General features: G+C 52.3%; 1 protein-coding gene across 1 annotated transcript; it reads left to right on the forward strand.

The window, feature by feature from the left end:
• The first annotated feature begins 2684 nt into the window (after nt 1-2684).
• On the forward strand, nt 2685-26432 carry SLC5A9 (solute carrier family 5 member 9). Its single transcript, XM_019710867.3, has 14 exons — nt 2685-2881; nt 4854-4925; nt 5911-6015; nt 6333-6497; nt 7568-7673; nt 8534-8614; nt 8916-9121; nt 9324-9459; nt 9926-10033; nt 11881-12031; nt 13834-14002; nt 15528-15743; nt 18678-18837; nt 22309-26432. The coding sequence occupies exons 1-14, from the start codon at nt 2720-2722 to the stop codon at nt 22515-22517; spliced, it is 2046 nt and encodes a 681-aa protein (XP_019566426.3). The 5' UTR covers nt 2685-2719; the 3' UTR covers nt 22518-26432.

A 26432-nucleotide genomic window follows, 5' to 3' on the forward strand; every position in this document is an offset into this window, starting at 1 on the left:
GAACAGCCAGGACCCTCTCCTCTCCATCCTTTCAGCTAGGTGCCCATCTGCACCTGAACTCCTGTGCCAGCTTCCTCTGTCGCATCCGGCCCCCATGCTGGCCTCCAGACGGAGTCTCCGCTATGCCAGTCTTCCCATCCCCTTCTCATGCCTCCTACCCCAAAAACACTCTCCCTCTAAACTCTAATCTCCAGGCCCACCACCACAAGCCATTTGCTGAACACATCTCGCCTGCACACACACCTCTGCCATGTTCCTACTGTCCCCTCTGCCTGGTCCGCTGCCCACCCTTCTCACCCCAACAGTCTATTAGAAGTAGTCTCTATTGTTTAAGCACTGATTTTGCTCCAGTCTCTGGGGGACATGAAAACGAATGAGATACCCAGGCCCTTGCTCTTGAGGGGCTCAGGTCTAAGGCAGACACACCCCAAATCAACAGGTACCTCCAGGGAGATAAAGGGGGGCTGGTTGGTGTTGTGGGCATTCCCCAGGCCTGGGAGTCAGAGGAGGCTTCTGAGGAAGGATGGGGGGAAGGACACAGCACAGACCAAGACGTGGAGGCGAGGGGGAGCGTGCCATTCCAGAGCCACGTGCAGTCCAGTCAGCAGCATGAAGTACAGGACGATTCTGACCCACAGTCTGGGGCACGGGAGAAGGAAGAGCCCTCACAAGAGCAGGTTCCGGAGTAAGAAGGGCCCGTGGGACAACCTGGTCACTGTGACTGTCGTGGACAGCATGTCAGTGATGAGCCTGAGGACAGAGAGGGGCTTGTTCACCAAGGGCCCTGTGCACAGCTGGGGGTGAGTGGAGCAGCGGGAGGCTGGGGAGCAGCCAGCAAAGAGCATCCAGAGGAGAGGGGGATGGGACAGGGGAGCTGTCCACAGGACATGTTGGGTGGCGATGTCGGAAGACAAGGCCGTGAGGCTGATGCGAGTAGCTGGCCCTAGGATTCCAAGCAGAACTCTGGTTTCCAGAATCTTCAGTGAGGGCACAGCCTAGAGCCTAAGGGAGACAGGCTGCAGATGCCAGATGTAAGGCGACTGGTCTTCCGTTTCCTGTGAACTGCACATGGAATAAAGAGGATGCAGACAGTGAGATCCTAAAAGCAACTCTCAACTGACTTCAGTGACTTGCTCCATGGAGTGTAGTCCTTCCTGTTCTCCTGGACTAAAGCTCAGGCAGCTCTGAGTTTCCTGCTTACAGTTAAGTCGTAGCAATCCCTGCAGTCGCCTGAACTCTGAAGACACAGTGTCAATTCAGATATTATTCTGAAATTGTATCTCCCAGTGCCATATATTATACAACACTTCTATCTTCATTTAAAGTTAAGACTTTTCCTGCTGTTCCTGACCTCAGACGTCAGGGGACCTCACCCCTTACCCCCAATCTCTGGCAGCCTCCCTCCTGCTGCTGCTCAATTGCTGTTTCTAGTTTTTCCTGAGCCTGAGAACAAGCACGGATGCTCAGGGTAAAGTGAGAATAGACAGGCCCTGAGTGGGGGGCTCAGGGCTCACTGATATGCAAAGGCTTGGGCTTTACTGTATCTATTCCAGGGGTTTCAAAGCTTTTTGTTTTTTTGCTCCTTTCCTGGCACACCCAGGGCTCTGGATGCTAAATTGCCTGGTTAGCTAATAGGTGGGAGCGGCTGATGTGAGTCCAAACCTGCTGGTTTGGGGTGAGATAAACTGCAGGGGTTGAGGCTCAGCCTCAGCCATCTGTGAGGATGGGGTTGGGGGACAGGGGACAGGGGCAGTAGAATCCTGAGGGCCAGGGTGGGCCCTTCCGGTGGTGGGGGTAGGAGGAAGTGCGCTCACTGGCACTGAGAAGCAGGCAGGGCGCAGGCCATTCTGACCAAGGGCATCCAGCTCAGAGTCACTGAGCCCTCTGCCCGTGATCTCCCTGCCCTTCAGGGAGCCCTGCAGCTGGGACTAGAAGGCAGGCGCCCGGGTCTCCGGGCAGACGATGCAACCTGGACCCAGGATGCTGTGCATCCTTTTCAGGAGTGCTGACTCGTCACAGCACCGGCAGGAGTGTGGACCCAGAAGATGGGAATTCTGGTCCTGCTCTGTGGCTTGGAATAAACATGTCTTTTCCTGGGCTTCAGTTTCCTCCACTGTCACAAAAGGGAAGATGACACCTGGATGGGTGAGGTAGGAGCATGTGAGGGGTGGATGCACTGCAAGGGTAAGAGCAAGCTCCCTTTTCCCTGGCCTCCCACTGAGCAGAAGGAAAACTGCATAGAACTGACTACCAAGAAGCCTGCGTCTGGGCCCAGTTCTGCCTTTACTTCCCTGTGTGACCTTTCCCTGTCTGGGCCTCAGTTTCCCCTCTCCACAAGCAAGAGCTTGAACACCTTGACTTCTGAAGTCCCTCTCAGCTCCAGGATTCTAAGACTCTGCTTCTTTCCTCTTTCTCCTCCTCCACTTCCTCCTCTAGGGCTGAGTATGTGTGTGTGTGCCTGTGCACGTGTGTGCGCACGTGTGTGTGCGTGCATACATGCGTGCGTGTATGTGTGTGTGTGTAGTGGGGGCAGGGAAAGAGAGAGTCCTGCAGAGGATGAGGGTGGCAGGTAGGGGAAAGGAGGGCCGGGACTTTATGTGCCAGTGGCTCAGAACTTTTTCAGCAGCGAATGGCACTTGGGGCTGTTTAATCATTAAAGGAAAGGAATGAAGCCAGGAGCGCCTCAAAGTTCAGCCTGGTAGTGGTGACTGACTGACAGATGAGCATGGAGCTGGCCGTGACAGGGCCTGGAGCTTCCGGAAATGGGGCCAGGACTGCGGCAGCTCCAGACTCAGCGCTGGGCCCTGGGGTCTCCCTGCATGCCTACGACATCGGGGTCCTGGTCGTCTACTTTGCTTTCGTCATCGGCGTGGGGGTTTGGGTGAGTTGGCCCAGAGGTTGGGGCTGGCAGGGGAGGCACAGCTATGCTGTCATCTCCGGCTGGTTGTGAGCTGGGGTCAGGCAGGGGTGGGCAGAGGGAAGGCAGGCCAGGGAAGCACAGGGGCTGGGGTGGAAGGGCCTTCAGGAATCACCCTCACAAACCTGGCAGATTGAGACCCAGAAAGGGGTGTGACTTGCCTAAGGTCACACAGTAAACCAGAGGCCGGCCAGGCCCAAGCCCTGTCTGCTGGCTCCCTATCTCTACGTATCTGCTGCCTTGGGCCCCACCCATCCCTGGCCACCCTGAGCCCCATTTCTTCCCTCTTCACCAGGCTGAGACCCCAACTCAGTGAATGCTGTACTTTGGCCTACCCCACCCTCCCCGGTTAGTGTCTTGGCAAGGAGCAGAGTTAGTGTCTAAAGGAGCTGGAGGTCCTGTGCTCATGGGAAGCAAGCCAGGCCAAGCCCGAGGTCCTTCTGTTCTCCATTGTTCACTGAAGCCTCGGTGCCCGGAGGAGGCCAGGTTGTGAGGTCAGCGAGCCCTGAGTTCAGATCCCAACTCCAACAGTTAGGACCACATGGCCCTGGGAACATGTGATGCTTCTCTGAGCCCCTGTTTTCTCATTTGGATGGTGAGAATAAGGAGTACACTGGACAGCAGTCAGGACTGTTCAGCGCCGTGACGCCTTTAAGCATCTGGCACAGTGCCCAGCACATAGCTGGGAGCAATAAATGGCTATTATTGTCACCAGAGCATTGGAGAGAAACACTAGCACCTTTAGACTCTGCTATGAGGCAGATGGTGACTAGAGTTGCCCAGCTGGTCACTCACTAGGCTGTGGCAAGGTCAGGAACCCTCTCTGGGCCTCAGTTTCCTCATCTGTAAAGTGGGGTGAACAGTCTGTGCATCCCAGGGCTGGTGTGAGGACGAAATGGACAAACAGATGATCACTGGGTCCTGGGAGGCAACTGGATGTGAGAAGCACCAAGTGCTCAGTGACTTTGGATAAGATGCTTCCCAGCTTTGGGCCTCAATTTCTTCATCTATGAAATTAATTCTTTCTGCTCATCCGGCCTCCCTGAGGACCAGACGTGACACTGCAAAGTTCAAGCAAAGCCTTAACAAGCACCAGGCCCCACATACAATGATCACTCCCCAGTGACTAATTAATTACTTTTCCTGGGAAGAGAAGCTTCTTTAAATTTCCCTTTTCCTTTCCTCGCCTTCAGGCATTTCTCCTGTCTCCAAGCCCCGTCAGAGACCTGTTGGCTTCAGCATCTTTAAGAAGAGCTTTGAGTTTATCCTCCTCTCTCCACTGCCCAGCCCTCACCCTGTGTCCCCAGAGAAAGTTCTGTCACTCCCCGCTCTCCTTTCATTCTTCAGAGCAATTCCCCACACAGGCTATTAGCTGACCGTTTATTTACTGGAGCAGGACTGGAGTTTGTTCCAGGATCCTGGCCGGGCCTATGTGGTGTGGTCTGCCTTCAGGCCAGGGCAGGAGAAGCTCCAGACGGAGCCCTACCTCTGCCCAGGGCCCAAAGTATCACCATCAGAACTGCAGCCCCCAGTGAGGAGTCCTGTAGGAGGAGGGGACAGGCGTCTCCCGCAGCCACCGCATGCTTGAGAAGGAGAAGCCAGCTCACTTCCGGAAACAAAGCTCGGATGGAGGGAAAGATGGGGGGATGGAAGTGCATAACGACAGCAGTCTCCTACGCTGCACAGCGCGATGCCCTCATGCTTTGCACCTCCCTTCACTCCCTTGTTCTTCACACCAGCCCTGGGGAATGCGCAGTGAGGGCAGAGAGAGGAGGTGACCCTCCCAAAGACACATAGAACAAAGACAGTGTAACGCCTGTCTCAGTTCTCACCCTCTGGGTCCCAGTAACGCCTGCGCTGAAAGGCAGGGAATCTGGGTGAGGGAAGAGGTTGGCGGAGGCTCGGGAAACCTTACCTCTCACCACTTCCTTTCCAGTCTTCCATTCGGGCTAGCAGAGGAACCATTGGCGGCTACTTCCTGGCGGGGAGGTCCATGAGCTGGTGGCCGGTGAGTCGACCTTCTTCCCTCCTCTCCTCCCATAGCCAAGTCCTCGCCTCATCTTCTCCTACTGGGACCAAGGCAACAGCCAGACCCCGAATGTGTTTCCTGGCTCCCGGCTCCTCTCTCCTCCAGTCCAAATGCCCCTGCAACCCGAGCAATCTTGCTAACACATGCTTTGGGCAAACACCCACTGGGCGCCGCCAAATCGGCTGCAGGCAAGACACTGGGCCTACAGAGCTAGTCTAGCATGTTCCTGTCCTCCAGAAGCTGAGTTGAGCTGGGCAGACAGACTCATGAACAAGAGGAGCACAGGGGCTTGTGAGCGCTTGCAGGAAGCCTCTGACCTCCAGACAGTGGAAGTAGGATTAGCAAAGATTTTCTTGGGAAGGTGACACATCAGTTTAATACTGAGGAGCAGTTAAATGAGGGAAATCATAGAGGGAAAATCCCCAACAACCTCAAGGAATTGATCCTGAGACCTTTGTGACCCAGGCTCTCCCATTGGGCCGTCTCTCTCGTTTCCCCCCGTCCCCCTGCTTCAACTTCCTCCTTTCTGGAGGGCCTTAGATTGATGGCCTGGATCAGGGTTTTATCCTCCCTAATGGGCCCTGCGCCCCGTGGCTTCCCTTCTTTCCCACTGAGCCACTCATTCATGGGTGGCTGGGAGCCAATGGCTTCATTTTGCCCAATATTAAATCCTTCCTTTGTACACTGGAAAAACTAATTCCCATCCGTCCAAATCTCTGTGGTGATTAAATGTATTAGTGCTCGCAAAATGCCTAGCACAGTGCCAGACATACAGTAGGCACCCAGTAAGTGTCAGTTCCGTCCCTCTTCCTCTGTTCCCCTCTTCTTCCTCTTCCTCCGATTTCCTGAGCCCAGGTCCTGCTCTCCCTGCCTCTTTCCCAGCTCCTGAAGCACATGGACCTGACTCCAGCTTGATTCAGATTAAAACTGACCCCTGACCATTGACCCCACTTGTGCCTTGCAGATCGGAGCATCTCTGATGTCCAGCAATGTGGGCAGCGGCTTGTTCATCGGCCTGGCTGGGACAGGAGCTGCTGGAGGCCTTGCTGTGGGTGGCTTTGAGTGGAATGTAAGGAAGCGGGCATGGAGGCTTCTCAGGGATACGGGGGTCTGAACGCACCCCACCCCATCCCTGGCCTTAGTGCTGCAGGAACCTCATATGTGCTTGGGGAGGCTGCATGGTGAATGGAGCACCCATTTCACTGATGAGCACACCAAGGCCTAGAGGAGGCAGAGGGACCATCAAAGGTCACACAGGACTGAGATTAGGTCCCAGGTCCCTCACCTCCCTGCTCAGGTCTCTCCTCTGCATGGCACCCCCTCTGTGTAGGGGACCCCTCCATTTGCATCCAGCACATGGATACCCTTTCCTTCCTACTTCCCCAGGCAACCTGGCTGCTTCTGGCCCTCGGCTGGATCTTCGTCCCCGTGTACATCGCAGCCGGGGTGGTCACCATGCCACAGTACCTGAAGAAGCGATTCGGGGGCCAGAGGATCCAGGTGTACATGTCTGTCCTCTCTCTCATCCTCTACATCTTCACCAAGATTTCAGTGAGTACCAGCTCCAGGGTGGCTGTCTTCTCTCTGCAAATACTGAGTATAGGGCACAGCTTGCTGCTGGCTGGCTGGGTGGAAGGGAGAATAGGAGAAACGAAGAATGAATCCATAGAGCGTCATTGCATGCTCCCGTTAGCAGTGGGTAATCAGACATGAACAGTAAATGTGTGTTGAGTGAATGACAGTCCCTCTATTCAAAGACCTCATAAGCTAGAGTTCATTCATTCTTCTTCCCATCAAATGATCCTTCATTCAGTACTGTGCATTAATGGCTGAGACTGTTATAGTTAGAAAGGTCCTTAGTCTTCCTTTACTGACCTAACCTCAGAAAACAAGCCTGCGTCAAATGACTTGTCCCAGTACACAGGAGGGCCAGCTCTGGGACTGGAAGTAAAGTTTGGGTCCCAGGAGCAGTCCAGGCTTCCTGCCACTCTATCATTTGCAGCCCCGGTAAGGGGTTCATAAAACAGCCATGGGTCGGCAAGCATGCACTGAAGGGAACCAAATCGTTCAGTTGCCAGCTCCAGGGTTGGAAAAAACTGTACGGCCCCTTGTTCTGCCAATGCTTATAAACCATCTAAGTCAGCTTAGGCAAAGAATGTGCACCAAGTCCCCTAATAAACCCAAATGTGGGTTAGAGCCGGTGGCTACCTGTATGGGGGCTCCTGCCTCATCAGGTCAGCCCTGGGCCCCTCCGGCAGCTGAGTGGGCCTCTGTGCGGTCAGGGAGCAGCTGGGGATCCTCTGGGATCCGAGTCTCCTCCCAAGTGGCCTCTTCTTCTCTGACCCCAGCTCCTTGCTTCACTTTCTCAGTCTTTTCTTTCACTCCTTCACCATTCCCTTCGTGGCCAACAGACAATCGTATCCGTGCTACCAGACCATATCATTCTCAGTCTCCGAGTTTTATGCAGTACCCCTGTCCTTCCAAATCTCCATGGCTTTCAGCACGGCACTGAAAGCTTGTCCTCATGGTGCAATGAGGGCTGACGGCGGCTAGCACTGCTGAGCAGGAAGGTGACATACCCTGGTGGTCACACTGAGTGACCCTCTTCCGGCTCTCTGCAGACTGACATCTTCTCTGGAGCCCTCTTCATCCAGATGGCCTTGGGCTGGAACCTTTACCTCTCCACGGTGATCTTGCTGGTGGTGACAGCTGTCTATACCATCGCAGGTAGGGCCGAGGGAAGGGCATGCTGGGGTGCAGGCGCCGGGAGCAGAGACAGAGGACAGGGAGAGGTGGAGTGGGAAACTCCTGACTACAGACACACAGAGGAAAAGACTAGAGGAGAGAGATGTCCAGAGGGAGGTGTGAAGAGAAAACTGACCCTGAGAGAGAATGAGAAACAGGATGGGACAAAAAGTGGCAGAGAGAGATGCAGGATCAGAGGAAAAGAAAGACACAGTGTAACAGAGACTAGGGGAGATGGAAAGGGCAGAAACAAGAGGAGACAGAGCCAGCCAGAGAGAGGCAGGGAAGGAGAGACACTGAGAGATACTGAGAAAGACCTATTACAACAGGGAGCAGGGTAGTGATTAGGGGACTGTCGTCTGGACCCGAGTGACTATGGGCTGCTCCAGACAAAGTCACAGACCCGCCTTCCTCTGTCTCGTCCAGAGCCCCTCAGCCAGGCAGCCTGGGTCACTGGCTCAGGACAGACTCACTCCTGGCTAAGTCGGCCTGGAAAGATGTGGAATTTAAATGGTCATCGGAGTCGGAGGGAGGGAGTACTCCTAGTGTTGCCGACAGCACACAAAGGAACAGACTTGGGATATTAAACAACAAGCTGTGGCAGGGCAGCCAGAGGCAGAGGCTGGCAGACGGAAAGAGCTGGACTGTGCCTGTGACCAGTCTCCACCTGCTGGGTGGGACAGAGAGGAGCTCGCAGTGCCAAGAAAGGCAGGCGGCTGGAGTCCACCTGCTAAGAGGGCTACGTGTCTTCTCTGGTCTCCCCAGGGTGGCCATACAGGGCGGGCACCCAGAGAGGAACCCCTGTTGGTGCTGACTGATGAGCCCTCTCCTTGGGTCCCCAGGGGGCCTTACGGCCGTGATCTATACAGATGCTCTACAGACGGTGATCATGGTGGGGGGAGCCCTGGTCCTCATGTTTCTGGGTAAGGAAAATATCGGAATACACCCCACCCTCACCCCTAAATTCCTCTCTCATCTGTTTTTGGCTATTTGATTGGAACTTTCCAGAGCAGAGCCATGTCCCCCCTCCAGACAGGGACTCCCAAACAGCATGATTCTCGCTACCCCAAACTAGGGGTCTGAGCCCCCATGTCTCCCCCATTCCTAAGTCCCACAGCAGCTTCAAGCCTTGGAGGCCCCACAGAACGGGGAGTTGAGAGGGGCATGTGACAGGCCCAGTGGGGGTCTCAGGGCTATTTCACTCACTGTGGTCTCTCCCCGCAGGCTTTCAGGAGGTGGGCTGGTACTCAGGCCTGGAGCAGCAGTACAGGCAGGCCATCCCAAATGTCACTGTCCCCAACACCACCTGCCACCTCCCCCGGCCCGACGCCTTCCACATGCTCCGGGACCCTGTGAGCGGGGACATCCCGTGGCCAGGCCTCATTTTTGGGCTCACAGTGCTGGCCACCTGGTGCTGGTGCACGGACCAGGTGACTCCCCAGCCAGACTTTACCCCACCCACCACAGACGGGGGTGGCTCCCTGCGGGAAAGCCAGGTGTCTGGGTGCACAGAGGGTTGGGACCCATTCTGGGACTTGTGGAGGGACCCAGGCAGTGACACGTCAGGGCTCACCTGTGGCTGAGCTGACCTGACCCAGCCCGAGCAGCACACCTGCTCTGCTGCGTTTTCAGGTCATCGTGCAGAGGTCTCTCTCCGCCAAGTCTCTGTCCCATGCCAAGGGAGGCTCCGTGCTGGGGGGCTACCTGAAGCTCCTGCCCATGTTCTTCATCGTCATGCCTGGCATGATCAGCCGGGCCCTGTACCCAGGTGAGAGCTGGCCCCGTCCTGGGCCATGTCAGACTAGAGTGGGGGGCGCACACTGTTTTGATTAAAAACACACAGTAGTAACAATCTCAGTAGACAAAATTTGTAACTGAATGTCATTTTAAAATCATGTATTTCCTTTATAAGAGAAAGATGAGTTAAACCATTTTTGGTGTCTTCCAAAAATATTTACTTTTTATCAGGATATAAGGCCTAAACCCAAAGGAGTCCAGCAGGCTTTGCAGGGTACTGTGTGGTCTTCGCAGGGTACTGTGTGGTTCTCTGTGAGAACTTTTCCAGACGGAGCTAAATCACAGCACCAGACACGCACCTGCCCCTTGCCCCCCTGAGTGCTGGCTCCGGCCAGACTCACCAGTGAACACTTCCCTGTGGGGTCGGAAAGCAAATGCTAGGGCAACCTGAAAAGGCACAGATGATTCAGCTCTAATTGCCACCTCTCCTTCTGCAGATGAGGTGGGCTGCGTGGACCCTGACATTTGCCAAAGAATCTGCGGGGCCAGAGTGGGATGTTCCAACATCGCCTACCCCAAGCTGGTCATAACTCTCATGCCTGTTGGTGAGTCCCTGTCCCCCACGCCACCTGTCACTGCTACCTCCCCGCATCTCCAATCCCCAGTACCCAGGAGAGACTGCATTAAGGATGGACATGGATGGGAAGAGGAATAAAAACATTCCCCTCTGCACACCCTCACACACACACACACACACACACACACACACACACACACACACACGTGTTTCTCACAGGTGTCTATAAGGCACTGCTCTGTGCCCTGGTCCTGGAGACGCGGGGATAAACGGTCGACCCCTACTCTTGGGGTCCATTCAGTCTCTGGGGTGCCTGGGCTTTCAGAGGGTACCCTACAATGTGACCAGTGTGAGGACACAGTGGAGCTGGGGGAGTCCTAGCGAGTCACCTGAAGGAAGTCACTTTGAAGGAATGTTGGGGGCGGTTTCTCAGGGGAGCGGAGGTGGAGCTGAGTCCTGAGGAACATCGTACACAAAGGCAGAGGCGTGTGGGAAAGGTCACCCAGGGAGGACAGGCTGCGCGTGCCGAGGCCCAGCACTGGGACAGAGCAGGAAGTGTGAACTTAAAGAAGCTCCATGTGGGCTCATATGCAGGCTGAAGACAACCGTTGTGAGAAAAGGTGGTGGCCACACCTTGTTCCGGAGCGTAGCCTTTACTCTGAGAGTGAAGGAGGGTCGCTGGGGGGTTTAGGCCAGGGTGCAAGATCAGCTTCACGCTTCTGAAGGACCACTCTGCCTGCAGGGTCCAGCGAAGGGGCGGCATGAGGATGATTAATGAGAGGTTTGCAGTGGTCCCGGTGAGTGGTGATGGTGGCTTGGACCAAGTCAGTGCCTTCAGAGATGTAGAAAGCAGGTTCAGAAGATGTTTGTGAAGTAGAATTGACAGGACTTCATGACCGACTGTATTTGACAGATGAGAGAGAGAGAGAGAGATATCTAAAGATGGCTCCTAGGTCTTGGGTTTGCGATGCTATTGAGATTGGGGACTTAGGAAGAAAGGCAGCTTTATGAAGGAAAGTTGATGAGCTGGGTTATCCCTCCTCCAGCAGAATAAGAAATGAATCAAAGAAATAGTTGAGCTGATCTGGGGGCATAGCTATGACAGAGCAGCCACGGAGGGAGGTGGTCAGGAAGGGAGCAGAGGAGGGGTCTAGGATATCTCTGAGATGTCTGATATGGAGGCTAGAAAGATGTTAACCAAAGGAAGGAACAGAAGGCCCCAGAGGAAGATGCTGCTGTGGGACACTTTGAGTCTTCCAGGAAAACATGCACGAGGCGGTTGAAGATCTGGACTGAGCTGGGGCCAGGCAGGTGGTCATCTCCCCAGGGCCAAGCAGTCATGTTTCTAGATGCTTGGTCATCAGAGTCAGAGAGATGTCAAGAATCAGTGGGGTCATCCTCTTTTGGTACAGGAAGAAATATAGGCCCCAAAAGGAAGGACTTATTTCAAAGATCACACAGCTAATTACTTATAGAAACAGGAAACAAACTTAGGGTTTCTGCCTCCCAGGCCAGAGCTTTGCCTGGCACCAAGGTCAACGGAAAAGATACAAAACGCTGAACACACATAATTATTAACAATCACCCACCGCCCCACCAGTTACCCACTAACCAAGAGTCTGCAAGCTCCCAAACCCAGACTGAGAGGTCAAAGCTGCAGAGAACCATGAAGATCAGCTAATCCCACAACCCTTAATGGTGTAGCTGAGGAAACTGGGGCTTGGGGAGGGCAGATGACTCACCCAGGGATACAGGGCAAGGCAGAAGCAGAGTGTAGCCAGAACTGAGCCTCTGGTTCTCCTGAGACAGCGCCCATGACTCCTGGCAGGGCCAGCCTCATGGCCCGCGGTCCATGGAGACCTCGTTTTTCCCCAGGTCTGCGGGGTCTGATGATCGCTGTGATCATGGCCGCCCTCATGAGCTCACTCACCTCCATCTTCAACAGCAGCAGCACGCTGTTTGCCATTGACGTGTGGCAACGCTTCCGCAGGAAGGCAACAGAGCAGGAGCTGATGGTGGTGGGCAGGTGCGAGGGCCCGTCCCTGCAGAGCGCCCCCTGCTGGAGGCAGACCCCCACCCCTCTCCTCCCTGCCCTGGGTCGCCTTGGGGAGATGTGGTTGGGTCTGGGCCCTGGACTGGCAGTCAGAGCTCCTGGTTCTAGTGCCAACTTCCGACGTGACCTCAGGTAAGTTCCCACACACACACCAGCTCTGGATCACTCCTCCCCCTTCAGAACAAGGAGGGGGAAAAAAAATCTCTTCTCTGCCTGCTCAACTTTTTCTTGGAATTGATCAACAGGGTAAATAAGAGAAGCTGACAGAGAAATGACGGTGAACTGTATACGTGGGAGGAAGTTAGCAAGCAGCTCACCCCCAAGGTCTTCCAGACCAGCTCTGGCTGTTTTCCCAGGATAACAGAAAGGCTCTTAATTTACTCCCTTAGTCTCACCCTGAGTATCCACCTTGCATCACACTTCTGTGCTGGGGACACAGGGATGACTTCTATGGCCCTGCCCTTAGGGCATGCACAGTTTAATGAGAAAGGCAGAACCCCGGGTAATGCACGAGGGACCTGCGTTGATGGAGACGGTCATGGGAAGTTTGTCTCCAAAGGACGCTGAGCCTTGAACACCAAGCTAAAGAATTTGAACTTTACCGTGTAGGTGTCAGTGTTATGCTTTTCAAAGTATAACTAGGGGTCTAATTTTTGTCTTTCTCCCTAGCCTGGGGATTTGTAGTTTCCATAGGCGTAAGGGGCCTTTTATGAAATCTGCTTCATAATTTAAGGCTATATAACTTAAGGCTACATAACTAAGATTTCTGGACTCATGTGTTCATTTTCCCTTTTGCACAGATGGCACTTGAGTTTAGATAACTTGCTCTTTTCCATCTCCTTGCCTCTGCAGGCACTGTTCCTCCCACTATGATGCCTTTGGCCCGTGGCTGCCTAACAGGTTCCTGCGGCTTGCTCATCGTGCACCCCAGCCCTAGGCAGGGACTATTAAAGGATCTGAGTGCAGGACAGATTGTGCAGAGGCTGGGATGAGCAGCAGGGAGGTCACTTGGGTAGCTGCTGCTCTAGTGGGGCCCAAGAGAGAGAAATGGGAGGGAAAGAAGAAATGAGGACAGGTGTGCAGAGACATTTTTAAAGGAGTGTCCTTTGATATCTGCACACTAACTGCCAGGTTTTACAGATACTTGTTTCATCCATCAGCGGGGTGTTGGTGCCATCTGCTGGCCATAAGCATTATTGCACCCAACACATCCCAGAAAAGTTTTTCAACTTGGTCATATACCTGCAAAATCACACATATAGAGCGCTTTGGGGACTTGGCCCTGAGCCATGATGAGTTGAGCCGGAGTGAGGAGATGAAGGTGGAGTCTCTTCTTTGAGCTAAATGCCAACGTAAGCTGGAGGAGCCTAGAGAAGGGAGAAGTCCCTGGAGGCGGGAACCATCCTGGAGAAGGAGGCTATCCAGCACAGGGTTTCGGTGTGAAAGAGAAGGAAAGGCATCCCAAGCAAAGACCAGAGGCCATTTACTGCAGTGGGTGGTGGGGTGAAAGGTATGGATTCCTCCCTAACGAGCAGGTGAGCTACATGTCCTGAAAGCTACCCGATTCAAAAATTCTAGGTCTTGTGGACTTCAGAATTCTGATATTCTAGTGTTTTGTGGTCTAAATTTCTGGAATGTTACCATTTGGGGTCCGGTCTCCTAACATTCTCTCATTCAGTGGCCATGTATTCCCCTCCCCATCCCTTCCCGGTTCCTGTGCATCAGCTATGCCCCACCCCTGACCTCTCCTCACACACCCTCTTATCTCCCGCCAGGGTGTTCGTGGTACTTCTGGTCATCATCAGCATCCTCTGGATCCCCATCATCCAGAGCTCTAACAGTGGGCAGCTGTTTGACTACATCCAGTCTGTCACCAGCTACCTGGCCCCTCCCGTCACCGCCCTCTTCCTGCTGGCCATCTTCTGCAAGAGGGTCACAGAGCCTGTGAGTCCAGCAGCCCACCGTCTCTTCCAGGTCATCACAGGGTTGGGAGAGCTGGTCGGGCCATGACCTTGGGAAAGCTGACTGCCCCGCCAGGCTTCCCTCTCCCCATTCATAGCATCGAGTCTAGAGTCCCTCAGCCACTCAACAAACATTTATCAGTCCTATTATGAAGGCTCTGGGATGCCGTAGTTTACAAGGTTCACATAGGTTTGCCATCACTGGGCCAGCCAGGAGGACAGACGATTCAATAAGCAATAATAAGAAAGTATAATGGCTGCTAGGAGAGGAAAGAGCAGGGGCAGCACCTAACCGATGGGACACCTGGAAGGGGATCAGGAAAGCTTTCCTGGACAAAAATGACATCTGAGCTGAGACCCAAAGGATTAGTAGGAGAGGGAAGAGTGTTCCAGACATGAGGAACAGTGTGTGTGACAGCCCAAGACTCACTGGATGATTGCTAGGGTCTGTTTCATCTCCGACACTACCAGGTGACATACGTAGACAAAATAATCGCACTAATGATGATGATGATGAATCAAAGCGTGAAGTTACAGAGGCACCTGCACGAGCGTCATTCATGAAACTGGTCATATACCTGCATCTAACAGACACCTGGGAGGAGCTACAGGCACCAGGATATAAACTTGGTGACTCCCCCAGGATAGCCTAGAAAACACCCAAATCTGCTTGCTATGCCTTCTGGAGGTAAAGGACATCCACAGGACTCCACAGGAGCCATGTGAGAGCTCATGGCAAAGGAGAACAGAGAAACCCCTCTCCCAATGGAGAGCAAAGCAAGGTGTGCACTGGTGCCTACAGTTTGCAGAGAGGTCTGACCTCCCCGCTGATAGCCCTGGTGCACAGCAGGGCTCAGCTGAATTCTGGATGTCTCTGCTCATCCCAGAATTTTTGAAATCAGGATTAGCATCTCATTTATGAAAACACAAGTCATTTGACTGTTACATGCAGGAAACAGGGATAGGTTAGGGATAAACAGTGCTATAAAGAAGATATGGGAGATGCCAGAAACTTTATTTTGTTAAAAGGAAAAAAAAAAGGCAAAAGACGGGGAAAAATAGAAGCAACAAAAGGGAGATAGATGTCTACACCGAGTTCCAATTTATCGTAAGAAAAAGTTGGGGCAGGGAATCCTGGTGTTCCCTGCTTATGACGAAAGCATATTCCATTCTAGTTGAATATTAAGCATTTACACTGAGAACTTATTAATTTGTCCTATCATTGCACATGTGAAAACTGAGTCAAGGAGTTTGAGTCACCACTTCAGTGATTCCAGAATGGAGCCGGGACCTAAGTCCTGGTCTGACTCTGGAGCCTCTGCTTCTTCCAAAAGCCCACTCTGCCTTAAGTTAAGACGAAGCCATGGCATTAATGGAGAGCTCACTCAGACGGACTTGCAAACACTGTAAAGGACCAGTGGGAGAGAGATTCGGGGCAGAGTGGCTTTTAGCTTCCTCGGACCTCCCGCCTGGATCTCACCCCTGCCCGGTCTGCCCTCTCTCCACAGGGAGCCTTCTGGGGCCTCATGTTCGGCCTGGCAGTGGGGCTTCTGCGCATGATCCTGGAGTTCTCGTACCGGGCCCCAGCCTGCGGGGAGGTGGACCAGAGGCCGGCCGTGCTAAAGGACTTCCACTACCTCTACTTTGCACTCATCCTCTGTGGGCTCACTGCCATCGTCATCGTCACTGTCAGCCTCTGCACAACCCCCATCCCCGAGGAAAAGGCAAGTGGATGCTGAGCCCCCAGCTCCCAGCACCTGCAATTCCACCACTGAATTTTGCTTTGTCGAGTTATGGTCTTGCGGGTGGCCACACAGATGTCCTGAGGAGGGAGAGATCATTGGCTTATTGATTCCCAACTGGAAAGTAATTCATTCAATTGTAAAATTATTCAGTGAGCACCTACTATGTGCCAGGCCCTGTGCTGAGGTTACAAAGATGAATAGTCCTTGCCAGAGACTGTCCATGAGGGGAAACATACCCACGCAAACAGCTACTCTACCAAGAGAAAGTGCCGAAGGACCAAGCTCAAAGGGCAGGCTGAGCACAGAAGGAGAGACAGTCACCTGTGGGGGCCAGGGAGGGTTCTCTGACAAGGTCACTTTGAGCTGGACCTAGAAGAATAGATAAGGATTTGTTGACCAGTAAAGAAACAGCATAAGCAAAAAGAAACAGAACCTAGCAGAGTAAGAACTCAACTGGGAGTCCTCACCTCTCATGCTGACAGAGTTACCAGTTCTCAGACATGATGCCCAGTCTTTCGAAACCATTTTTCTTTAGAACCTGTCTTAGTTTGCTAGGGCTACCATAGCCAGGTACCACAGACTGGGTGACTTAAACAACAGAAATAAGTTTTCTTACAATTCGGCAGCTGGAAGTCTGAGATCAAGGTGTCGGCAGGGTTGTTTCCTCTGAGGCCTCGTTCCTTGGCTTGTGGGTGGCCGTCCTCTCCTCTGTGTCTTCACGTGGTCTTCCCTCTGTGCGTGTCTGTGTCCCAATCTCCTCGTCTTATAGTAAGGACACTCTAATGACCTCATTTAACCTTAATTTCCTCTTTAAAGACCCTATCTCCAAATACAGTCACATTCTGAAATAGTAGGGGTTAGGACTTCAATACGTGAATTTGGGGTGAGGGGACACAATTTAGCCCATAGCAGAGCCCATGCCAAAGCTGGTCCTGAAACCTAGGGTGGAAATCATTATTAACACCCCTTAACTATATGGTACATCAGAGTTTCCAACACGACTTCACACCCTTGGTGTCAGTAATTCCTACCAACCAGCAGGCTTTCGCAGGTGAGCCAAGAGCGGCCAACTCCTCCAGCGGCTCGCTCCATAAATGCTCTCCCTCCACTGCTTTAATCTTCCACTTTCTCCATTGTCTGCTGTCTCACTCCCACGTGGAAGTGTTTCCTAATTAAATACCCTTCTCCAGATCCTGTTCTCCTCTAATTAATGCTTTCTCCCTCTTCACCCCTCAAAAACAAAGTTTTGCAAAGAACGGTCCAGCCTCCACGTCCCACCTCTCATCTACTTTTCAACCCACCGCAGTCTGGCAGAAATCCCACCTTCCTACTGAAATTGCTTTCACCAAGATCCCCAATAACCTTCTTGGTGCTACAAATCAATGACCCCGTCCCCATCTTAAGTGAATTCTGAAGAGAACCAGACACCAGTGACCACTTCATGCATCCCAAAGACCTCTCTTCTGTTCACTCCCATGACATATTTCCCTCCAGGATTTTTTCCTACCCTTTTTATCGTTCTTCTGCCTTCTTGCCCCATAAATATCCTTGCTCTACCTATGGCCTGCAGCCTTCTCACCCCACACTGTCCCTGCGCTATCTTATCCATGCCCGAGAAGTCAGCAACCTCCTACATAACGGTGAAACTCAATTCTCCATTTCAAGCTAAAAGTCCTCTCCCGAGATTCAAACCCCAAGTCCAGCTGCCTGCTGGTGACTTAAAAAGACAGTGTCCGTGTGCTGCTAATGACACAGAGTGTCAGTATAAAGGGACGGTTACTGACAGATACTTACAGGCACAGAAGCAGCCGAGACCCTCCTGATCAGACAGAGAGGCTCAGTGGACGAGGCACAGCTGGACACCCATGGAAAGTGTCTCAGAGAGGGGCCCCGACCCTGCGCTGCTGTACATATTGGTAGGAAGTTGGGGGCAGGGCGAAGGTACCCGGTTCAATACGTTACACAGAGCTTCCTGCCAGGAAAAGAGCTTGCTGGAAAGGAGACAGTTCAGAGCTCAGGTAGTCATGGCTGGGCCCGGCTGACATCAACCAGAGAACTTGCTGTGTTCTCTGCTGAGCCACCAACAAGGGAGAAGAGGGACAGCCACCAGGGCTGTTCAAGGGACAGGTTTGCTTCTCCTCCCCGGACGTCTCCGCTTGGAGGTACTACAGCCTCTTCAAGGTCATCACCATACTGTGTGTGTGTGAGCCCCCCCCCCCCCTTCTCTCTCTCACCATCACCCAAACCCATTCCTTCCTTGCCCACTCGCTCAGTGAGGGGCACCACTACCCACCTGATGGGCCAAGGCGGGAACCTGAGAGCCATGTCACCACTTCCCTCTCCCTCACACAGCTCCTTCAATCAGTCACCATGGCCTGTAAATCTTATTCCGTAATATTCCATAGGACCTGCTCCCTCCTATTATTTCTGGTGCTCTTTATTTCTTGCTTCACTTGCAACAGCCTCCAGGCTGGATCTCTTCAATTCACTCTGAGGGATCTTTCTATATCCCATGTCTTAGAGTCTCTTCCCTGTGCCTCAAGTCTGCAGTGAGTCTCCATTGCATTGTTTTTTTGGGGTATCAACTCCTCGGCCTGACCTTGGAAGTCGTTTGTCATGGGGCTCCTGCCTCCCTCTCCGGTTTCTTTCAACCAGGCTGTGAGCTCTGTGAGGTCAGGCGCTGTGCCTGACTCGGTATGTTTTCCAGGACCTGGCGTGCGCTCAGGGAGTACAGGTTTTCAAAGGAAGTGGTGGCCGGGGTAACAGCCAGGCCTTCTGTCTTCCAGCCCTGTGCTTGGTCCTGGCACTCAACCCACGCTGCTCTGACTGCCTCCGTGACAGGCCCCTCTTTTCCTGCAGCAGGACTTCCCTCCGAAGGTAACTGAGTCAAGACAGCATTTTCTTTCTCCCCAGCTCGCTCGCCTGACGTGGTGGACACGGCACCACCCCCACTCTGAGCTGGACAAGGAGGCCCATGAGGGCCCATCAGGGGTGTCAGAGATGCCATCTGTGGCACACCCTGCAGGAGATGGAGAGGCAGCGAACTCCAGCCCGGGCCGGGAGCAGTGTGGAGGTAAGCTGAGGGTATGCTGGGGGCGCACAGCACAGAGAAGCGATGGGGACTCAGTCATGGGTTTCCAAAGACCACATTTGGGGATCACTGGGGGTGGAGGCTCTGAGGGAGACCAAAATGTCACCCTTTCTTCCTTCCCACATGGCTATTAAACTGTTTGGGGAATAAGACAAACAAGTAAGGCAGATCGGAGCCAAAACGTTGCCCTCATTACTGGTAAAGTGTAGGTAGAAAGATTTGATTTACATCCGTGGGGAGCTGCTCTTCCTAATACTGAATGCCAGCATTAGACAGAGGGTCTCCTCAGTCACTACTCTGTGAGAACTGCACTGCCAGTTCTCCCACCCAGGAGGAGGTGGGAGGGATTAGGCCGAGAATGCCCTTTATTCTTCCCAAATCTGCTAACAGGGAAGTCCCCTCACCTCCCTTGGGTTAAATGAATCTAAGAGCAGAAACTCAAAGGGTGTTACACTGAGTTCCCTCTACATGGAAGGAAACATCAGATATGGCAAATAAATGCCCCCCTGCTCCACCACCACCTTTTATTGTTTATTGGTTTCCCACTCCACTGGGTTTAACAATTCTGCCTACCGTCACACAGAAGCACGGTCATCCCTCCTGAGACAAGAGCAGCCACATGTCCATAGAGAGCTGCCTAAATGTCCGTGAGGTTCCTTCAGAGCAACTGGTTTTCCTCTGGGAGTCCTCCTGGAGCTGCTGATGGGCCATTTTGCCTTCTGGAGATTCTTAAATGTGTTAGAATAGAAATATGAATTAAATGTACTCCAAGGCCACACAGTGTCTAAAGCTGAAAATCCATATAAGACATAATGCAGCTGCTTTAGACCTAATGCAGCTGTAAACTTCCTGTAGTGTACCTAAATAACAATGTTAATATATTCAGATATAATGAAAAATCATAGAGATTTCCCAAAGTATAAAATTCCAAGGAAAACTTAAAGTCAAAAAAGTTAAATCAGCTTACAAATTAAAGCCCTAAATCAATGTTTCTTGCCCTTGGACATTTAGGTCCCAAATTTGCTTCTTGCCTCAGGCACAGAGGAAGCCCCAGTGCCAGGGTGGAGTTGGGGTGTCTTCTGTCACTGTCCTTTCCCATTGGATTGGGCAGAGCTCCGTCAGGGCCTCAAAAAGTATCTTAGCTCCATTCCCAGCCTCTGCTGTGCCAAACTTTTAATAATTGCAGCCACTTTAGAGCATCGGCGAGGCTGTCTCAGCACCAGTGGCTGGACGGCTGCCATGCGGCCCCCATGCCTCTGCCAGGTTCTAGTGCTTCCCCTGAGGTCTGAGAAGCCTCCCACCTTTCTTGAGGCCCCTCACCTTTGCTTAGGACCCAGATTCTAGAGTAACAGCCACCTGCCTAGAAGTAATGACATCACAGGCTCTAGAATATGAGCTCCATCAGTATCTAAGATTCAAAGCTTTTTGACCAAGCTGCACAGGTAAAGGCTGCGGTCCATTATAAAAAACTATCCATCATGAGGAATGTAATCCTTTACAAACTTCCAAGGTCAAAATTCAGATAGGCTCACTTTAGAAAGCACCAGCAAGGCTCAAAGTCACCAGCCCTGGACTAATCAGTTGCCTTAATATGCTTTGCAAAATGTAACTCATTACCTCTTTTTTGAGCTTTGTGGTCCATGCACCAGATGTTGGGGTCTCAAAACTGCTTCTCCTCCCATCATTTCAAGGACCAGGCCTTGGCCCCAATTGACCTTACTGTATGGTAGCAATCTGAGAGCACAAGCTCTTTGCAAGTAAGGCAGCTACCGAGAGAGAGGAAAGAGGAAGGGAAGAAACTACGCAGGCAGCTCTCAAGGGCAGGAGGGAGGGCACAGCTTGTATGCTCCACGGCTGAGTCCCAGGGCAAGACAGACTCACAGGGTCATGGCAGCCCTCCCTGGGTGGTGGCTCCCACATTAAGGGCAGAGCCTGTCCCTACAGAAGCAGAGAAATGCCTGCTCCCTGTGGGTTGCTTGCTGCCAAAAGGAACCAAGAAGGCACTGAGTCAGCCAAAAAGCTCCATGAGAGAAATCCCTCCCAACCCCCTGGAGGAGTGAAAAAGCAGGGAGACGCAAGTGCTGCAATATGCGAGGGCTCCTTCCTACCAGGGGAAGCACAGGGAATGGGGAATAAGCACCCACCTCTCAAGGTTGCAGGCAGATGAACCCCCGTCTGTGTTGCATTCAGGTTAAAAAGCTAAGTGGCGGTGTAATTTTGAATCCTAAAAGAGGAAAGTGAAAAAAAAAAAAAAAAATGTAAGGACAGCAGAGTAGATCCGAAAGAAGTATACACATCCCAGGTTGTAGACAGGTTTAGATTTATTGAGTCATTGCTCACCAATAACCACCTACGTGACTCAAAAGAGAGTCACTCGCCTGTAAAATGACAAAGCTTTATGCAAAGTGCTCCATTCATATTATTGCTCTTGGTGCAGCTCTGCGGCTATGTGACCTTAAGCAAGTCCCTTACTTTCTCTGAGCCTTTTTCCTCCTCTGTACAGTGAGGGGGCCAGAGTAGATGGCATCCGGGGTCTTCGCATTGCTGAGACTCTAATCGCATGGAACTCACCCAGTACCAAGTTCCACATCATTAAGATAACAAAGCATCTCCAGTGGGTTGTTTGTAGTCAACCTCCATGAAAAGTTGTTTTTTTAATATGAATTTTAATTTAATATACTACCTGCAAATCCAAAAAAAAAAAAAACTTCAAAAATATCTGTTTCTTTATTACTTCTTTTAAACTTAGTGCTGAATGAACTGTGCTCCCTCTGGACCTCAGCAGGTCTCCTCCCCGCGCCGGGGTGACCGTGTGGCGTGGGCACAGTCTCACGCACGTTCTCTACACTGCACTCACCAGAACCTCTCCCCACTGCTCCAGCATTGTAACTTGTTCAAGTGCTGTCAAATCTCCGTTCTCACTCGATGAGCAAAACCACCTGCAGAACAGGGCAGACTCCACTGACTTACTTGGAAGGGAAAGACCGTGCAGCTCAGAAAGGTTGAGTGAGTGATTTGCATATACCCTCAGTCAGGGGACGGCAGAGCTGGCCCTGGAATGGGGCTTCCAGCCCAGTGCCTGCCCTATGGCATCGCAGCAGACTGTCCGGTTACCTGCTGCCTCCTTCCTGGGGGAGGTAATTCCCACCGCCCACCCCCAGCCAGCGTCCTCATGCGGGGCTGTGCTCTGAATTGGGACAAACTGTATCATCCTCACCCCTGAACAGCCCCCCTCCCCCGCAACGCTGAGGTGGTTCTGCTCGATGCCTGGATGCTGTGGCCAGGGTCAGCCCTCAGGGTGGAGTCCCAGCTCAGCATCCCATCTGCGGTCTGCAGCTTGCAGAGAGGGCTAATGTGATTGTTCCTCATCTGCCTTCTCTCTCACTCCCCTTTCCGGTCTCGTCTTGCCTTTCTCCTTCTGCTTTCCTTCCCCTTCTGGCCTTTGTCCCTCAGCCTCACACAGGTCCTGGGGAAAGATGCTCTTAGGCTGGTTCTGTGGGCTCTCTGGGGCACCGGAAAAAGCCCTGAGCCCAGCAGAGAAGGCTGCACTAGAGCAGAAGCTGACCAGCATTGAGGAGGAGCCGCTCTGGAGAAGCGTCTGCAACATCAATGCCATCCTCCTGCTGACCATCAACGTCTTCCTCTGGGGCTATTTCGCGTGAGTCTGCAGACCTGGCTTCAGCTGAGACGCATGAAACACAGCCCAAGCCTGGCCAGCCACGGACACGGCTTTCCTCCCACCTTGCAGTCCAGACTGGAGACCACAGAGGCTGAGCCTGCAAGAGCGCGTAAAGAGCCCCTAATCCAGCCTGTACACTTGACCTGGGGAGAAATGGAGGCCCAGAGAGATCACTAGGTCTGCTCAGGGCCACACAGCTGGAGTCTCACTGCCCTCCTGACTCCAGCTCTCTTCCCATTACATTGCCTTAAGTCCTACCTCAAAAGCACTGTTTCCACTTTCTTGGTGAGTCTACTCGGAAGCATGTAGAGTCTGGAGGGTAAAAGCTGGAGACTACAAGAAAAGGGATGGCAAGAAAGGCGCCGAAATCCATGTGCATCTTTGCTCACTCATATCCCTTCCTTTTCCCCCTTCCTCTCTAGCTCCCAATCCTCAGTCACCTATTTCCAGCAGCCATGTACCCAGAAGGACCTCATATTCCCACTGGCCGCTGCACATGGTGGCGGTCAGACCCAAAGGAAGGAGGGACCAGGGTGGAATGTAAGAATGGTGATGGGTCGTGTCCAGGGCAGGGAGCACTGGGTAAGGTATTCTCTTTAGTTTTATTCAAATTCTGCCTCTTCCTAGTCTCACATCCAAACATGTACAGTCTCCACGGCCGTGAGGAACAGAGTACAGTTATAGAGACTACTTGTTGAAAACAAGAGGAATTGAGACAGGCTGCTCTGTGCCTAAGAGGAAGCCCCGCAGAGGGCCAGCACTGACAGCCAGGAGCACTACAGTGGCGTCTGTGCCCCTCTGCCCTTGTCTGCCACGCGTCACCTTCCCTGGAAAACACCATGACCCTGCTTAGCTGTCCCTCCTCCAGGAAGCTGCCTGGTGCCCCAAACTGGGTCAAGGTCCCACTCCTGCTCCCACACCCCCGAGACCCGCTTCTGTGGCAGCACTGATCACCGCACTGTGATGCTTCTCTCCCAACTAGATGAGTCTTCCAAGGGCCAGGGACCAAGGACCAAGTGACTTTAAACCCAGAAAGTAACAGGTGTGCGATAAACGTGAAATTAGTGATTCTCTAAGGTGCTGGTAAGCTGTGCGCTGTGGCTGGTGGGGTCATGACATGGGGAGTGAGCCAGCTGGTGGGGAGGAATCTCCTTTCGCTGGAGTTTACACCCTGATTCTCGGGTGTTTATAGACACAAACCACAGCCCTGTCCCATCGCCAGACACAGATGAGACTGTCCCTTCCCTCATCTCTCCCCGTCTAGGCTGCCCTAGTCTCATCGATCTTCTGTAACGTTGTCTTTCATAATCACTTTATACTAATCACTCATCATAACTGAGTACAAACCAAATTCTAGTTTTCCGAGGTTTAAATACAGCTGATTCTATGAATACGCATGGTCGCTGCAGCCTCCAAATTTCAGTGTCCACTGACCATTGGACCTCAGCTGTGTCACCTCACATGACTGTGCTCTCCTCACTGCTCCCCACTGACCATTCCTGTGAACTCAGCTTTCTCCTTTGATTTCCCTCCAAACCACCAAAGGCATGTGTGTGCAACCAACTACACTGCAGGTTTGGGGAAGGGAAGAATTTTAAACCACAGAAGCACAATTTAAAATTAAGTATTGAACATCCCTATTTTCAAAAGCTCCTCCCCAGCCCGCTATGGGAATTCCCACAGGTCCTCTGTTTCTACCCTCCCACTGCCTGCCGTGGTCCTCAGTGCCCCCCACCCTGGAGATTTTGCATCTCCCAGTCCTCCGTCTTGGGCTCTCCCCTCCGTTCCCCACGCCCTCTATTATGCTGAGTCCCATCTGGGTTCCAGACCTGTCTCCTCTGTAAAAACTCTGTGAGCACACGGTTAAGCACAGGACTGCAGCAAGGTGGCTGCTCTCCCTCCCTACGCTCTGTGCCTGCTCAATTCCTACTGGTCAGTTCTTCACATCTCAGCATCGAAGTCAGGTACATCCTAAGGGAAGCCATACTGTCTCAGTGACAAACTTACCAGGGCCACCTGCATCCCAGAGCAGATAAATCCCAGAACATAACATATAATCTCATGTCCCCTGAATTTACTTTCAGAGTGTCATTATTTCACTGCATTATTATTTCATTAATACTCATCTCTTCTCCTAGATTGTAAGCTCCCCCACTGAGTCCCCATTACCTAGAAAACCTGGCACATGGTGGGTACTAAAAAAAAAAGTGTTACATGGATAAATGACAGAATGAATTAACAAATGAGCAAAAGAGCGTTCTTAGCAGAGGAAACCAAATATGCAAAACACAGAGGTGGTGACAAGCATGACACAGTCACGAAACCAAAGGTAGTTTAAAGTGTCCGGATGGGAGGTTCACGTGGGTAGGGCCATCGCTAGCCCATCTATCTTCTCTGTGCAAGGGAGCAAAAGATGCCCTTCTTTCTTGGTACATACAACTCCTCGCCAGGAGCTCGTAGGTGGCAGCCAGACCTCAGGCTGCATGTCCTGCCCACATGCCCTCCTGGCCGGGTGGATTTGTGCAGGGCACCACCTGTGCATCCATGAGTGGTCGTCCTGCCACACTGGGCAGTGGCTGGTGCAGTGGCTGGGAGGTCAGCAGGGCTTAGCTCAGGGAGGAGGGCCACGCTAACCATGCGACTTCGTCTTCTCTTACCTGGGTTATTGCACCAGTCTCGTGACTGTTATCTCTGGTCTCAACATCTCCTCTTCCAATTCACCCTGTGCCCTATAGCAAGAGTGATCTTTGTAAAATGCAACTCTCATGTCATCTACCTGTTTAAGGTTCTCTACAGACAATGTTTCCTAGCCTGGCATGAGGCCCTGCTAGAAATACCCCCAGGGTTCAGTCCTTGGGCCTCGTTCTTGACCCCAGCCAAGAAAAGAGGCTGTTCTATGCAGTGGTTAAGAGCAGGGACTTGGAGTCCAAAAGTTCCTGAACTTTTGGAAATAATCTTAGCTCTGCCACTTGCTGACGATGATTTGGGAAAGTAGCTTAACCTCTGTTTCCATTCTACACAATGGAGACGGTCACTGTAGCTACTTCCTAGGTTGTGGAGAGCGTTAAATGGGTTAATGCACATAAAGTATTTAAAAAAGTACCTGGCACATAATTAAAGCCCTCAATAAACATTAGCTATTATTACTACTATTAGTAGCAGGTGAGATGGGGACGCAGGAGGCATGACACTCCAGAGTCACGATATTTTAGAGCTAGTACAACATGCTGTTGGAGCAAAGGGGTGGGAGAGCCATTAATTTTTACTGAGGAATCAGGAAAGGACATAATCAGCAAGTTCATATTGGAGCTGGACTTTGGAGGATGAATATGAGTTTTTCTAGAAGTCACACAAGGTAGAGAGACAGCATGTGCAAAGGTGGTTAATGTACACAAGTGCATTTGCGAACACCAACCCTATACATTTACTTTCCCCTTAGAAACCATATTTTGTTAGCCTCTCGCCTCCAAGGTAGTGAGGTTTACTGACCAGGGACATGAGAGAGAATGAGGACTTGATCAGGGTACCAGAGGCTGTCACCGCCCACCCAGGTCCCCTAGGCAATCACCTGTCCTATCTGTTGGCAATTTCCTGAAGAAAAATGGTGGGCCCCCTCCACAGAACAGGCTGGAAGTGCTGGGGTGTTCAGGGCCTGGGAGAGCCTTCAACCAGCGGTAAACAAGATGTTGGACGAGCACCATCAGTTCCTTGCCCTTCAAGTGGGATGAGTCAGGCTTGTTCTAAACCATCTCCAGAGGTTCTAGGGGACTGAGCCCCAGCTGCCCAGAGTTCACCTGCTCATTACATCCTGAATAGCTGCCTTCCCGTCCCCGTCTCAATCCCCCACTCTCCTGCTGGTATTTTCTGGGATCGCCTCCCAAATAAACTACTGTACTCG

This window comes from Rhinolophus sinicus, chromosome 14 (assembly GCF_057876585.1).
Source record: "Rhinolophus sinicus isolate RSI-liver-muscle chromosome 14, RSI-T2T, whole genome shotgun sequence".
In the NCBI taxonomy this organism is placed as follows: domain Eukaryota; kingdom Metazoa; phylum Chordata; class Mammalia; order Chiroptera; family Rhinolophidae; genus Rhinolophus; species Rhinolophus sinicus.